This window comes from Oculina patagonica, chromosome 4, assembly GCF_052425735.1.
Source record: "Oculina patagonica isolate OP01 chromosome 4, crgOcupat, whole genome shotgun sequence".
Lineage (NCBI taxonomy): Eukaryota > Metazoa > Cnidaria > Anthozoa > Scleractinia > Oculinidae > Oculina > Oculina patagonica.
This window is the reverse complement of record NC_135761.1, coordinates 30,871,587-30,887,940: the sequence shown is the minus strand read 5'-3', so window position 1 is coordinate 30,887,940 and position 16,354 is coordinate 30,871,587. Positions and strand designations below refer to the sequence as shown.

Sequence of the window (16,354 nt, the reverse complement as noted above, 5' to 3'; positions counted from 1 at the left end):
AAGAAGTTCCAACAGGCTTTCTTTGGTTACATCCCTGCACTCCCTTTCTAGTACTTTGCTGGTATGATAAACCTTTTAGTGTTCCTTATTAAGCAACAGGCCGTTCAAGTTTTACCTCACAGAAACTCTTGCAATCAACATAATCAGCATCATTGAGGTCATTCTTCTTCAGTTTAAGGTTTGATTTGTGCTGTTGCATTTAATAAAAAATTCAAACAAGTGTTTCAAATATGGCGCTTAATGTCTATCTATCATCAGATAGATAGACTTACTGTTGTTTGTTTGTTGATGTCCTTCAACCTCGTCCGTCCTTCTATCAAGTCCATTAAAGTATTGTATACCACTTCCTCAGGTGTACTTGTCCTCGGCCATTGGAAGAAGTAGTAATTAACATTGAACTTCTCTACCACCTGAAGCACTACCTCCCAACATCGAATGCTAAACGGCACAACCCATTCTTCTTTATGAAGATCCTGTGATTGATTGACAAGCCAAATGAATATATAAACTGCATAAAAAATTGTTAATTTCGGTGATTGCCAGATCAATAGCAAAGAAAGCCAGTTTCACTTACATTGTTAAATAACTGTCTACCTGTCTGTTGAGATCCTTGTTATCGCCTAATTTAGGGACCTCACACAACTCCTTCGGCTTGTTCAGATTGGAGTAAATCAGCGCCCTAATACATCTTGCCATGTCCATGAAAGTATCTCTTGGTATTGTTGTAGAACCAAAGGTATTTGCAGCTTGTGGTGCAATGCTTGATGCTTGTAAATGGAACGTCACAGAATCCAGGCATTCACGCTAAACTTTGTAACAGCACTTGTAGCTCAATAAAGACCAGTGAACTTGGATATTTTAGTCATTGTGACATCAATATTTAATAATTTGTATAAAATATATTACAATACCTCAATTGTTTTTAAGCAGTTTGTTTACTTATGCAGCAACTGTTCTAATGGGAAAGGTGGTGCCTTTTTGGGCTCATATGGCACACCACTATGACGTATATCAGATTGGGTAGGTCTGGCCGCTCTTTTAACAAGTTGTTTAATGGTTTGCCTGACATCAAGTAAAAAGAAATGATTAAACCTTAAGACTACACTTTTGACTATTTATTCGCGCGGTGGCTCAAATGTCCCAGTTTGGTTGGTCCTGCCAAAGACAAAATGCTATTAAAGCCTTCCCAGCAGGTCTAAAATATTGTAACATTTTTTTTTAAAGTTTTAACAAGTGTTCTCATTGGGTTTGCTGCAAACGGTACTTAACAGAGAGAGGTCCTTTCTCGGAAGCGAGTTTGTCCTGGTCTCCTTAAGTCCACTTCAATAGGTTGTTCTCGATCATCTAGCGTCTTCCTTAGCCAAACACGGTTTGGGTGTTTAAAAGTTTGGATGATCCCATTTGTAGGGTCAACATGCTCGCCTAATCCAAAGTTAAAATACATGATGTCGGTTTATCAGTAGATCTAATTAAAAATGTCTTTCCTCTTTACCATGTAAGTTTTACGAAGCCACCTGAAGTACCTTTTGAACACTGATTGTGATGGCAGAATTCAGGTTAGTTTTGGTGCTTCCAGTTGACATTCTTTCATTAATTTTTATGTCAACCAAACTCCTTTTGTTTTGCTTCTTTTTCTCCGTCTCCTTGTTTTTTTTTCCTTCTTCTTCTTCTTCTTCTCTTCTTCTTCCTCTTGTAATAATAATAATAATAATAATAATAATAATAATAATAATAATAATAATAATAATAATTGGAATGATTTTCCATGTTAATTTTAAATCTTTGTCGTCCTCTTTGAGCTGCCAGATGTGTTTGCTAAGCTCAGCTTCTCTTTTCCTCTTTTCGTGTCAGAAGGACATCCGATGGTTTGCATACCTTGCTTTAAAGTTGTTTGCTGTGAGGCCGATGTAAGTTTCTGTTTTGTTTTTGGTTGTGACTGTGGCTTGGTACACGACTTCCTGACAGGGAGTATCGCAAAGAAGAAGCTGGAATCTGAAATATTAAAGGAAGTTGTGGGAAGCCAGTTAGGCAAAGAAACAAACATTCGCCGTACTAGAAAAAAATAAAAGTTTTTTCTATTGCCTTTCTTTACGTCTTTCAAAGTCTTGCAATGATTTTGATAGTAAGAGTTTGTGCTGCAATTTGGAAAGTGGCTCAGACTAATTGTTACATAGCTTCAGTAAATCCTGAACTTTGAACGACTCTGGCACGACTTCGGTCTTGCACATTGTGGTAAACCCTCTGTGTATGCAAAGCCTCTGTGTATGCAACTGCCAATCACCACACACCACCAAGAACTGTTTCTTTTATAGCTATGGCAAGACAGGTCTTGGATAATTGTTATTAGTTGCTTGCCTATCATCCTTTGATATTGACTGCTTAGAATCCATTCATCACCACCATGTGGCTTGCCTGAAATGAGAAATACATAGCAAAAGTGTTTAATGTTTCCAATGACCTCGAAGTGCTTGCCTTTGGGCAGTGCTTTCATCAGTCACGAATATCTGTGGTCTGCTGTTTGGACCTTCAATAGTCATCTTGAATTTGAGAGTTAGGCGGGAAAACCACGGGAATGTGGGACTGACAACATACAACTTATACCAAACACTTACCGTAAACATCTACTCTTTCTAAAATAAATATATTTACCTAATTAGGATTTTTTATCTCCACTTTCTACGGCTCGCCAGGTATGAAGTTTGCCATCTACTGCCTGGATAGTAATAATGCTACAATCGTAAGCATACATACTTTATACATACTTTATTGCATAGCTCCCCCTTGGGGGCTCTTCCGCCATACAGAAATTAAAAAGATAAAAGATAAAAATATTTACAATAAAGAAGAAAAAAGAAAAAAAAAATCAGAAAAAAAGGGGTATAGTTGAAATAAAAAATTCGCAATTAAAATTATATACATTACAGTTAAACGGGTATTTACAAATTTATAAAAGCATCATATCAATAAACTAGAAAAATGAGGAAATATCAGTCATTTACTTCAACTATGTATACTACACATTAAAATAAACTTCACTAACCACAACATGTGTCACAAACCTTATAAGTTTACTCACCTGTATCTGCATCTCATGAGGCTGATCCTGCACAAAAACCTTGTAACACTGCAACAGACTCACTCGTCATTTGGCATCCACTCTTGCTTGTTTCTTTTGAATAAGACAATTAAGGTGGCTTGACCCAGTTTTTTTCTAGCGATACCTATCAACTTTGAAACCCTCATACTTAAAGGGATTAATGTCAATGACATATCCACTATATCACAGGAATTACACATAGACTGAGCTGCAATATGATATAAATTTTTGGGAGATCGGAATGAATATCACGTGACAATGACGTCACACAGGTTCTTGCTCTAAATCGAATTTTAGCCCGTAACCGCATTTTCTCTCGAGATCCTCCACGCTACGTATACCCTGGGTGTTTGCCTTCAGCTCTGTGGAGTTTCATCGAAATCTACAAAAGGAATTTTGAAATATATTGGAGTTTCTTTTTAGATGGTATAATTTATGTGTAAAATAAAGACAAGACTTCATATAAAGAAATTTGCTTCTTTTTTGATGTTTAATGAGAGGCTTTAGCCTTCATTCCTTTTAAAAATGTCCCATATCCGATATCCAAACGGTAACAAGTAGGTAGACTTGTGCGATTTCGAAAAATATGAAAAATATGAATCATAGTGAAGCTCAATGTTTAGCTCTATTTACCAATTTTACGCCTACTTTCGCAAAAAAGCGATTATTTCAAAACTCGTCGATGAATTTTCTCCAAAATTTTTCAGGGTGGCAATTGATCATTACACTAAACAATCCCTAAATTTCATGCTTTTTGAAAACTTCTAAGATTATCTAACATAAACGCAAAATTGAGTAAATATTGAAGCGATCTCGTAGTTTTGAATAATTTTGTGCTCTGGGATTTCCTATTGTTTCGAGTTGAACACAACATCGAATTCCTGTGCACCACGCGTGAAATGACTACGCTTGGCCACCTTCCGAAGGTATACGTAGCGTGGAGGATCTCGGGAGAAAATGCGGTTACGGGCTAAAATTCGATTCAGAGCAAAAACCTGTGTGACGTCATTGTCACGTGATATTCATTCCGATCTCCCAAAAATTTATATCATATTGCAGTTCAGTCTATGTGTAATCCATGTGATATAGTAGAAATGTCATTTACATTAATCCCTTTAAGTATGAGGGTTTCAAAGTTGATAGGTATCGCTAGAAAAAAACTGGGTCGAGCCACCTTAAATACACATGAAACAAAACGTGGTAAACGTAAATAATGCATTTGCTACATAATCTTTAAGAGCAGCTAGGTCAATCTTAAGTAAACCGTGTACTTTTCATTAGAGAAATGATCATTATCCCCTTATTCAACTCATAACTTCTAAAAGGAGTACAATATAACTTATTCACTTGAACTTTTATACTACACACTAATTATTATATCTTTGAATGCTTCGCATCACTACATTCATTACAAATGTTTAAAGTTTGTTTACCAACAGCTGTAACTTTTGATCTAGAAGCACCCTTTGACAATTGCAAACCTTGAATTGCCAATCCTTTCTCGGTTGATACGACTTGTTTACCACTACGACCACTTCAACTGAAAAATTGTGTGAATTCTCTTGAAAGTATTAGCTCTGGTGAGACGAGAACTAAAATAATGTTTTGCCAGTTGATCAGACTGAGTACATGGCCGTGTGCGATCTTTAAAACCACCACATTTACGATCAATTCTAATGCTTTGAAAACCATCTCTTGAAAATATTTTTGGTCCAAAACCCTTGGTAGTTAATTTGCAAAATGATTTTAAATATCCAGGACTTGGAGTGATTCTTTTAAATGAGAGAAGTACAAGTTTTCTTTCTTCCTTTTGTCTTTTAAATACCACGCAGTACCTAGCTAAAGCAGCCTGACATACAAAGCACTTTTTACAGCCACTAAAATTCACCTGTAGCTGGCTGTGAAGTGCCATGATCTGTAGACTGGATTACAACTTTCAAGCAGCATTTCCATCATCTGATCCTGATTTTTTTTACAGTCGATTGTACTGCAGTCCACATCCTCAGGCACTGGTGGTTTTTGCACAGAATTCAAAACAATTTCTGGTCCCTGCTGCCATGCTGCAAAAATATCTTGCAGTAAGTATGGCAAGGCATCTACGAAATTGATCTTTTGATGCCTTACTAGCTAGTGGGATCTTCATTGAAGGCACATTTTGCTGGTTGAAATATGCGGTATGATTATAAATAATAGTCCCTAGACCACCTTTTGTTGCAAAGGCTCACAGCTGACAATGGTTGCCCAAGTTCCTTTCTGGAGCTTATTTATGCCTGCAGGGAAGTTTCATTGAAGAAGCAAAATCACCTTGGCATTTTCAGTAGAGAGAGAGAATCCCTTTACTTGTATTCAAAGTATGAGTGGTAGGTGCAGATGGTGTCTCTTGAAATTTCCCACTTGAAGATATGTTTTCAAAAAACTTGAAGATACGTTTAAAAAATCCCTATATTGCCCTATAATTCATTTAAAATTTTCCTATATTAGCCCTGTACTTTTGTAAAAAAGGACCCTACATTTCTGTAGTAGTCCACTTGCAATAGTCCTTGTAGTAGCCCTGCAATTGTCATAGCTAACTACAGCTACTTTGGCACAATAATATATCACTGCTGGAATGCAAAAGTCAGTATGAAGGCAACGTAAAATGAAATTAAATATATGAATCTTACTAAATGAAATACTAAATTTACCTTAAAGCCCAAACTGGTATCATATTGTCATGAAAGTCCCCTGTAAATTTAATACTCTAAAAATTTGCTTTCAACTTTTCATTGTGGAGAGCTCTGTCACAAACATGCATCTGGTAAAAAAAATTGTCTGGAAGTACAATGTGTCCTCTCTTCCCAGTGTAACACTTTTCCTCAATGTATCTACTTATAGACACACCATTGATGAAGCAAACAATGTACTTTTCTTCACCAAGATCACAAAAAAAATCACATCGATAGATTTGCAATAAAATCTCATAATCACGTTGAGCATGGAAAGCCATCTTGCTTCTTTAGCTACTAAACATCTTGTTTCTGCAACTGTAGAAAATGGTTAAAGAATTCTCAAGCCTGCTTCTGAAAACTGCATGGTCAAAACTTTGAATTACATTGCCTGATGGATGGTTTCCATTTGTTATTACTTATAGTGGGAATTGGTATTTCCTGGCTCCAGGGTTTTAGTATTCCATTTGTATCCTAGTAATAAGTTTAACTTGGTAAAGTCTGTCCCTAAGTATCAAACTTGAAATGATTCCCACTTGTTAGATCCAAGATCCTAGAGTTGTGATGACATACTTCAAGGTGTCATTGTGAGAAATACCAGAGTAAACACCTCAACATTCATTGTATTTGACTAGCCAAACAACTCTTAAGTCTAACAAGTAAGAGACATTATCAGTATTGTTTACCTGACAATACAAAATCCTATCCCAACCCTCAAAAAACGTTTTATCTACAAAACTCTTTGCTTTTAAGCCAACAACCACATGCCAATGGCACAAAACATGTTTCATGCCATTTAGTGTACCAATCGATACTTTTAACTTTGCCTTTCCCCCAGAGAACATAACAAAAACTCAAATTTAAAAATTTTCCTTACTTTTTGACATACTTTAACAAATAAAAACACAATCTCTACAGAAGTGTAAAAAATACAGGGCTCCAACTGTTAAAACAGTGCCACTTTCATCAACGCGAAAGTAAAAGTGAAAATCAGTACTTCCACTGAAATGTTACAGGTATTGCTATTTTCAAGTGCCAAGGAAATGAAGGTAATCTGCATGGGTTCTTAACTGGATTAAAATAAAAACGTTGGTCTTAAATTAGCATTTTTCTTTAGTTTTTGAAAATTGTGAGGTCTGGGTAACACATTTTGTGTTTTTTTTTTTTAATACGGGAACTGATTTGGCTTGACAGTCAGGCTCAAAGGATCCTGAAAACGAATATTTGTTTGCAAACATATCTTTGCAAACAATGGCCGCAGTCTTTGCGAGGTGTATCGCTTCGTTAACTACGTTACACACCAATGTTGGAGCGTAGAAAAAAACCATTCAATAACCGTTCAATAATCTTTCTCAATTTATGTCCTACCGGAAAACATTTATCGATTAGACAGATAAACTCTTGTTCTATGTTGGTTATAACATTCCTATTGAACGGTGGGTTGAACCAGATTACGTTTCTAGGTCGGTTTGCATTTTTGCAAAGGTGGTCTTTGTGGTGTAGGCTTAAACTCAGGTTTGTAGTTGGCTCCGCTCTTGTTTAGCGCTTCCTGGTAAGGTGTTGCCACTTCGGTAAAGGCATCTTCATCGGATGAGATTTCCGAAAGCCTTCTGTTTACTGATTCTGGAATGTTTTTAATGATGTGGCGGATGGTTTGACTTTATATACACATGCACAATGTCAGCAGCATGGCGTGCCATTTCCAAAGTTACTGGGCCTGTGGGATGGGAAATAAAGGTTTGTTCACACATTCCCCAGTGAGAATACTGTTCTTGGGGTGGCTATATAATCAAATTCTGAATTTGGGAAAGTAACAAAAGCTTCCCTTCCATTATTCATCATCCTTAACCTTGATTGGCTTAACATTACCTTCATCAAGTTTTAATAAACCTGCAATAGTTCAGACAAAGCGGAATCTGAGATCTAGCAGTTGGTGCTTTGGAAGTTGCACTGATGATGAATACACTTTCTGCCAACCCTGTATCAGATTCTCAGCCTCAATGGCATAAACAACAATCAGGAGGAAAAAGCCACCTTGACTGCTGCATTTCTGTCCAAACTAAGCCAAAGTCTGTTTAAGTCTGGAGCTGTCTATCAGAAATGGTATGGAATATCGACTTGCATGGGGTATTATTGTAGTAAGGGTGCTGTTACTACCCTGATGTCTGTATATTCATAAGTAAAAATACTAATTTAGTTTTTGCCAATTGGCACATAAGGTCATAACTTGGTCAATATTTGTCCAATTTATTTGAAGTTTTGGCACCAAAATGGTCTTGGACAGATCTGTATTTTGCAAGCGTAAAATTGTACCTCCCCCCTATTTGGCCACCCCTATAATTTTTAGAACTTTTTTGCCTGATAAATTTGTGGTATGCAACATAACTAAAATTAACCACTACACTGTGAGCTGTACAATAAAATATAGTTTAGGGGTATACCTTAAATTTACGAGAATAAACAATTTTTTGAATATTTTTCTTTTTACGTTTTTAAGTCTTTTCTTTCAAAGCCATAACATTCTTTTTGTTTGCTTAATTGTTTATGCAATTTCTGATCAACCCCTTTAGAATGGTGTACCATATGTGGATATCTGTTCTATATTTTTTAATTTACGAAAAAAGGCCATTTGCTTTAGGGGGTAAAGGGTTAAAGGGAACCTCCACTCCGAAAGCAAATATTGCCTAGATTGTTTAAAATACGTTTATAAAAATATCTTTCGTGATAAAAGTGTCTGTTTTTACCTTATTTTGAGTTTTTTTACGTCCAAAGTAGCCCTTTGCAGCTGTTTCGAAATTCCCGCGGCTGCCATCTTGAATGGAGCGCAAAGCACTCTGGGCTTATGACGTGTAATGGTTGCAGGCAGTAGTTCTGGAATATGGCTTCCGGAATTATTCCGTATCAATTTGAGCCTGAACATTCGTCGAGCGATGAGATAGAGGAAGAAATAAGTGAAGCTGAAGAAGAAGAAGAAGAAATTGTTCGTTCGGCCCCAAGTAATGCTGTTCGCCGAACTGCAAATACTTCTTGGTGTGCTTGTGATGTGTGTGAATTAATGCCAACGGAGAAAGAGTGTGTGTGTTGCAAGGAACTTAAGTTTCTGTCGAAGGTAGTGAAAGGTGCGTTTCCATTTTTTGTTATATCGTTGTTTATATTGCACTTCATAAACAATAAGCGTACGTGCAGTGTGTCGTTTCTTTTTAGACTTGTCATGTGTCACGAAGCATTCGAACTTTGAAGCCGTTTGTTTAAATAGAGATGTTTTATGGACTGCACTTGTCAGTCTACATGACAGAGAAAGTGCTGGCCTTCCAGACAAGCAAGAAGTACCTAACAGGTATATAGCTTTTGAGTCACCATCCTATCGTGTAACCTGACTGTTGACTCATTGTTGTTCCTAATTAATTTTCTTTAAAGTATTGTTACCAAAGACTTTTAAACAATAGTATTTAAAAACACAAGGCGAGATTAAATCATCTTAATTAGTCAATATTCTTTTAGTTGTTTGTGTGACGATCTCATTATTCGGTGATTTTGCGGAGGATATGTGGCTATTTTGTGGACCAATCTGGTACTCTCTTCGCAATCTCAAGGCCAAGTCCTTTAATTTTATTTTTTTTTTGTCAATAAATGTTTTCTCACACACAAAAAATTATATACCAATGCTAATAAAGGGTGTACATTTTTATATTTTTATTTTAATGAATGTGTAGTTACACACCTTTTTGTGTCTGTCCCATATTATGAAATGCAAGTCATCTTTAGCTTTAAACTGAAATATTCATTTCTGTTTTTATTGCTTTCTAGATCATTTCGGTATGCTGCCTATCGGCAGTTTACCTGGTGGGTGCATGGGCATTTAGGGAAAAAAATCAGGCGGGTGATCCCGTCATGTGCTGTAAATAAAATTAGGCAAACATTCCCTGCAGACGATGGCGTTTATACAGGATATACCGAGGAAGATGACAGTGCCTGTGACAGTGAGCTAGAGCAGGCTTGGAAGGACTTTTTGAAGATATAAGGGACTGGGAAAAGAACCTGACAAGAAATGGTTGTTATCTGTGTTGTTTTATTTGATAAATAAGTTGCAATAAATTATCTATTAAATAATTGTGAAAATATCAAGAAAATTTGTGATTATGTCTTATTCTTGTGACTTGTAGAAACAGCTTGATCTTTGACATTAGCCCAGTTATTGTCACACTGAATTTTGATTTATATCCTATCTGAGGGCTCTGAGGCCTCATATCGTACATGAACCCCATATGCCATTGCCTGTTTATTGTACAACAAAGTAAAGAAAACTCTATCTGTGACAAGATTGCTTACTTTCAAAACTGACATTTCAGCCCCAGGGGTTGGGGGGATTTTCGGTGATTACATGACAATTTTCAGCCTAGGTTAAAACAGAACAGAAACCTTCTTGTGACTACCATTTTGTTTAAAGAAAAATCAAAACTGTTCATCCACAAGCTCTTCTTAAAAGCCCAAACTGAAATTTGAATGTGACTATGACAAAAAATGTACCTTTTTTCCAGTGGTTCAGTCCGGATTAATTCAGTTTGGAATAAAACTCTCTGAGCTGAAATTTCAGCCTGGCTAACTGGGCTGAATTAATTCTGCCATGTTTTCTAATTCAGGCCCTTAGATTAAATTTTACATTACAGATAATATGTGTATCCATCAAATTTAAAGTGTTCCAGTCCTTTGAAATTTTTTCTGGTACATGTTAAAGCACAATTATTAAGCACTGCTGTTCAAACATTACAGCTTCAAGGTTATGCATTGAAACTACAAAATGAAGTGAAAACAAACTATGCCATTCAAGGGATGACAATTCGTTTAACAGTGTCATCCATACTTTGAACAACTCGGCCTACTTTGTTTCACATTCTTTATATGTAAGGTGGCCTGCTACGTACATTTCTGCAAGCCTAAAAACCTGCGGGTGGGTACAAAAAAATACTATACAAGGAGGCTCCGCCCAGAGCTCAGACCACTTATCCTTTGACAGAAAAAAAGTTACCACTTTTTTAAACATAAATGACATATATATATATACCTAAAAAAGAAGGCTTATTGTCACTTTTATGTGGCATTGAAAAAATCAAAATGATACAGCCACCTTTGTTCGAAACATTTGAATTAAAGGCCCTTTTAAATACCAAAATGACAGATTTCCCTACCCTTTTATATATACCTCAACTTGTAAAATCCTTACCCTTTCATAGACCTTAAGCATGGCAAAGATACCCCTATTGGGTGGAGCCTCCCTGTATAGGCCCTCCCCCCGGAGGGGGGGGTTAAAAATATCCCAACCTTTTTTCTGTCTAATTACCATTTTGCACAGCTGACAACACAGGCTGACCACCCCATGTGCTCCTGGTTAATAACTGTTCACAAAAGAGGTCATGAATAAAACTCCGAAAATTACATTTCTAAAAAAATCTCATTCTAAATATTTCAATAGAGGCGACTTAAGCATCAATGGACTCGTGGAGTTTTTCCGCTTTTCTGGGCCGTATTACGCGTGGTCTGCCTGTGCTGTATACCACCTTTTGTAATACTTAAAGTGCCTACGAAGTAAAAAATAATTTCTGCTGAAAGAAGAACGGTGTTTTCTTATCTGAAATACCAGTATCTACTTTTATTTTAGAGTTATTTACATTTTGTATTTTAAAATAACAAATTATGACAAAGTGATGACGTCATTACAGTAGAACCCTGTAACTCAAACTCAGATAACTCGAAACTTGAAACCCCGCTAACTCAAACAAACTTCCATTTCCCTTGGATTTGAACCTGCCTTTCAGTCTTTTTCAATCAACCCCAATAACTCATTACCCTGCTAACTTGTTTCCCTTCAGAGTTCGAGTTACTGGGGTTCTACTGAATTATTGTTTCATGTCATCACTTTCCTAATTTGCATAATAGAAAAACATGAAAGATATTTGAAAAAAGAAAACACAATTTGTCTTTATGTTGACAAGCCTTATAAATAGGCAGCAAATATTTGTTACTTCATATATAGCACTTTAATGAATCCATATCAAATCATGGTGTACGTAACAGACCATCAGAAGAGTTGCTTGCCTTAAATCATGACAGTCGTTGTCTGGCATCAATAATCTCTTCTCTGCCTGGCCTTTCTGCTGGAGCCATTATACTTTGTGTCTTTGACCCGAGGTGCAGGCTTGACCCCTAACACTGCCAAGTGAAATGCTGCTTCCAGCATGTCCTCCAGGTAGTGGTAGCTCTTCTTCTCTAAGACTGGCTCTGCGCTAAATCGCTTCGATACCTTGCTCCAGGAGATTTTGAACCGAGGTTCCCCCTGTGATTCTCCAGTTTGAATCAAGGCCTAACAAATAAGTCAAACCCTCAAATTAATATTCAAGCATTAGAAATGAGGAAAAGATAATTACTTTTTGCCTAAAACTTTTCAGCAACATTCCAAACATGTAAAAAGACAAATACTTGTGAACCAAAAATTTTGTTATATATTACTGTCTGAAGTGAAAAAAACAACAAATGTGATGTGGTAAACAAATGGGTTTTGATTCTGCAATGACAGAGAAAACAGCAGATGTGAAAAAGGTACTAGTGTGACTGTTATTATGTCCACTCCAAAGTGTGGAAAACCTGCTGCAGTCAATTGTGGTACCTTCTGTTCCTTAAATATTAGCTTAAGGCAACTCACCTGGGGTCTGTTCACATTGAAGTTGTGATCAAGGGCTGGAAGCATAGTCCCCACTATCATAACATCATGGCTGAAGTGTGTCAGCTTGGGCAGGTACTTCAGGTAGAGGGAGTGGTAAACCTCCAGGGCAGTGGTGTGGACAAACTGCACAAGGTGTTTCAGATCTTTCAGAAGTCCTTTGTCTTTCACAATGTTTACAAGTGCAGTATGCGCTGCACTCCCTGGCTTGAGCCACTTCTTTTTTCTCTGCTGAGCAGCTGACAATTTGTCATGTTCACATTTGTGAAAGTGTTTGTTGCCTGGCCATTCGTGCCTGTTGGTAACATGGTGAATGACTGACGACCATTTCTCGCAGAGAACTTCGGGATCTTTGTTGCAGCTTTCTGCGCACCACCAAAGGTGGTTTATTATAGAAGAAATCCATGGTGCAAGGTCAGAGCAGCCAGATTTCTTGGAAGCTGCAGACAACTTTTTGCTGACACTCTTTGCAAGATGCCAGGGGTCGAACTGATTATCAATATCCCCATGATTCACTCTCATCTCCTTCGTAATTTGGGAATGCCTATCAGTGGATATCACATCCACTTTAATGCCATTGGCCTCAATATTTTGCAGTGTATCAACGAATCCTTTCTTTTCCATTCGATTCGAATTTGCCACCTCTGTAACAGACACTACTTTAAAATCGACAACTTTCTGACTCACTGTGTCAAGAAAAGTGTATGTGCAATACTTCGCACTGTGGCCTGGCGAATCACAACGGCCATCTCCAGCCAAAACAGCCCCACTTTCATTTAATTTTATCTCATCGAAAACCTTCTCTTGCTGATCTTTCCAAGCAGTTTTCACCACAGGGAAGACATACTGTTCTCTCAAGTTAAAAAATGTCCCTTTGCCGATGAACTTTAAATTTGTTAACTTTGCAAAAGACTGGAACTTTGCGAATGGAATTCCGGAAAAGAAAATTCCACATGTCAATAACAAATTTCCAGCTCCTTTTACATCACACAAAGTGGGCTGTGATTGCCACTTGTACGTACAGTTGTCCATGCAGTTTAATTTAAGGGACAGCTGAGATCCCTCATTGTTAACTTCAACAGTATTTTCTGGAATAACCAAGGCACCACAATTTGGGCAGAACCGCAAGAGTTCTTTTAGGTTTTCCTCATACACAAGGAAAACTCGCTGTTTGAAACCTGTGTGGCCAGTCTCGTTTATGGAATCCTGGGAGCTAGGATACTCTTCGTCCTGAGATTCTGAACCATTGCTAGGAACAAACTCTGATGTTTGACTTAACAAAGATCCCTGAGACAAAACTATTTCCATAGGTTCACCTTCCTCCATGTTTTCATCTTTATCAATAATGTCCCTTGGCAAAGCTTGATCTTCACTGTGTTCAGCAACCAAGACTGTTTGTGAACCCTGGGAGACATTCTAAAAATAACAATAATAATAATAAAATCAACATCCAGAAAATATATAATATATGTTATAAAAAAAAAATAAAAACAATTTAAAAACATGTAACACAATAATTGTTTAATGTTTAAAAAAAAATTATAGCTTTTTTAAATACTTTTTTACATACATTATATATTTCTTATTCACCGAAGAGGAAGTCAATAGTTGTGAATTTTTTACCAAGTCACAAAGCTGTGAGGTAGCTTTCTATTACATTCTCTGTCACCAAGGTGAATAATTCTTTTGGTACGTTAACCACACAGGCTGAATACCTGGTAACTACTAAACCAAAACATTACTTTTAGTAACCTCAGAAACATGCAGTGAGAAGCCATTTCGGAAAGATTTCCGCAGAGGACCCTACATTAATTATGCATACAAATATTCCATATAATCCTTCACACACGAACGGCAGTCATGAGCAGAACGAGAGTTACAAAATTGTATGCATAATTAATGTAGGGTACTCTGCGGAAATCTTGCCGCCATTTCAGCCATTTTGTTTCTCTTCAGCTGCTTGGAGGTGAATACATGTAGTTAACTTATCACCTCCAAGTTAACCAATCAAACTACAAAAAATTGACTACAAAAAAATATTTAAAAAAAACATTTCAACATGGAGATTTAGGAATTCCAATTATCTCTGCAACAGAAGCAAAACTGAATCGAGTCTGTACATTAACAATGATTTACAATTTACATATGAATGTTACCCCCAGAAAAAAAAAAATATAAAAATAAGAAAATATTTAACCTCGAATCAAGTCAAACCCTCAAATTAGGGTTTCAATACATGAACACTTACATCTGATGTCAAAATTAAATTTTGCCCCCAAGATTTTGCATACCCCAAATTAGGGTTTCAATGCACTTGTAAAGACACAATCTTTACAACGTGAACAAAACCCTAAAGATACAATCTTTAAACAAAACACTGACTGACCTGCTTAAGATCCTTAAATGTTGGCAGAGCTGCAGAATTAGAATACGAGTGATCTGCTAAAGCATCTTTGCAGACATCTTCTGGGAACTGACAGTGCGCATCACATGGCTTGGGGAATTCACATTGTGTCCATGCATCGATCATTGTTGGAAGCCCTGGTTGTTCTGTCTGGGTTTCCACATTGCAAGTTTCGCGCACACGTTCTTCAAATTCCAAGGGAACAGCGCAGGGCAACTCGTCACGATCACAATCTCCTTCGCCAACTTTTATTTCCTTTTCACTAGCGCTTGAAGGCTCTGAATTTTCTTCAAGAAGGGCTCTCAGTGTCTACAAATTTAATAAAATTAAAGGCGTTTATTAACTGAAGGTCTATTTCAGAGTCTATTTATTGATGTAAAATAACAAGAATTATTCGGAACATGAAAGGATGAGATGTTATTACTCCAAACAAATCTTCGAAAATACAACAAACCTCCTGACGTTGTCGCTTCTCTTCCCTCTGTACGCTTAAAGTACGACCCTTTTTTTGCTGGTTTGTGTGGAAAGATTGTCGGAATGACACCAGGCTTGAGTGTTTTTCTTGATGTGCTCGTTCCCATTAGCTCGATCTCCAGTCGATACGCGTCCTCGAAGCAGTGAGGCTCAAAATGTTTTGAACAAATGCGAGGATTTTTCGGTAAAGAAGTTCTACGGACAGCATGGACCCACTCACGATATAATTTTCCGTCTTTAGGGAAAGAATAAAAGCGAACATTTGCATCTTCCTTTCTTTTTGCTTCACTTTTGCACTTCACAACAACACAGTGAGGCATAATGTTACAAATAAAACAAAACACAGTCACGCAAGAGTCGTGCAACCATTACACGTCATAAGCCCAGAGTGCTTTGCGTTCCATTCAAGATGGCAGCCGCGGGAATTTCGAAACAGCTGCAAGGGGCCACTTTGGACGTAAAAAAACGCAAAATAAGGTAAAAACAGACACTTTTATCACGAAAGATATTTTTATTAACGTATTTTAAACAATCTAGGCAATATTTGCTTTCGGAGTGGAGGTTCCCTTTAAGTATTTTGAGCATTAACTTCGAATAACGGAAAAGGTCATGTCATGACCAGGTCCTTATCATGCGACATTGTCTTCTATTCATGCGAATTCTGCTCTGTAAAAGAAGTTCAAGTGGTAGGGAAAGGAGTCATAATTCTTCCTTTTAGACAGTCCAGTAAGTATGAACACATCTGACTAACATATGTTACATTCATTAGGTTCTGTCCATAAACTAAACTTGTTGCAAAAAGTCCGAAAGATTTTTTGTTGTTGTACTGGAATACAATGGATTCCTTGAAAGACTGGTCCAGTCAAATCAAAAGCCAGTGTCAGTAATTCTTGGGTGACTGGAGATGAGAGGCCAGGGTTGGAAAATTTCAAAGCACTCGCCATCTGGGCGAGTGACCT

General features: G+C 37.1%; 2 protein-coding genes across 2 annotated transcripts; one reads left to right on the top strand and one right to left on the bottom strand.

Annotated features, from left to right (window-relative positions):
- Positions 1–8,548: 8,548 nt before the first annotated feature.
- Positions 8,549–9,840, top strand: LOC144650143 (P2X purinoceptor 7-like). Its single transcript, XM_078509801.1, has 3 exons — positions 8,549–8,921; positions 9,007–9,139; positions 9,610–9,840. Exons 1-3 carry the CDS (start codon positions 8,681–8,683, stop codon positions 9,821–9,823), a joined length of 588 nt encoding a protein of 195 aa, XP_078365927.1. The 5' UTR covers positions 8,549–8,680; the 3' UTR covers positions 9,824–9,840.
- LOC144650142 (uncharacterized) lies at positions 9,835–15,884 on the bottom strand. Its single transcript, XM_078509800.1, has 4 exons — positions 15,376–15,884; positions 14,904–15,230; positions 12,500–13,933; positions 9,835–12,160 (listed from the first exon to the last, which is right to left on the bottom strand). The coding sequence occupies exons 2-4, from the start codon at positions 15,045–15,047 to the stop codon at positions 11,924–11,926; spliced, it is 1,815 nt and encodes a 604-aa protein (XP_078365926.1). The 5' UTR covers positions 15,048–15,230; positions 15,376–15,884; the 3' UTR covers positions 9,835–11,923.
- Between the last annotated feature and the right edge of the window lie 470 nt (positions 15,885–16,354).

Excerpts from the sequence above, each read along its gene's own strand:
- LOC144650143 (XM_078509801.1), top strand. The coding sequence starts at position 8,681 with ATGGCTTCCGGAATTATTCCGTATCAATTTGAGCCTGAACATTCGTCG. Across the intron at positions 8,922-9,006 it reads TCTGTCGAAGGTAGTGAAAG|ACTTGTCATGTGTCACGAAG; the intron begins GTGCGTTTCCAT and ends GTTTCTTTTTAG. Across the intron at positions 9,140-9,609 it reads AAGCAAGAAGTACCTAACAG|ATCATTTCGGTATGCTGCCT; the intron begins GTATATAGCTTT and ends ATTGCTTTCTAG.
- LOC144650142 (XM_078509800.1), bottom strand. The coding sequence starts at position 15,047 with ATGATCGATGCATGGACACAATGTGAATTCCCCAAGCCATGTGATGCG. Across the intron at positions 13,934-14,903 it reads CATTTAAGGATCTTAAGCAG|AATGTCTCCCAGGGTTCACA; the intron begins GTCAGTCAGTGT and ends TGTTATTTTTAG. Across the intron at positions 12,161-12,499 it reads TCAATGTGAACAGACCCCAG|GCCTTGATTCAAACTGGAGA; the intron begins GTGAGTTGCCTT and ends CTTATTTGTTAG.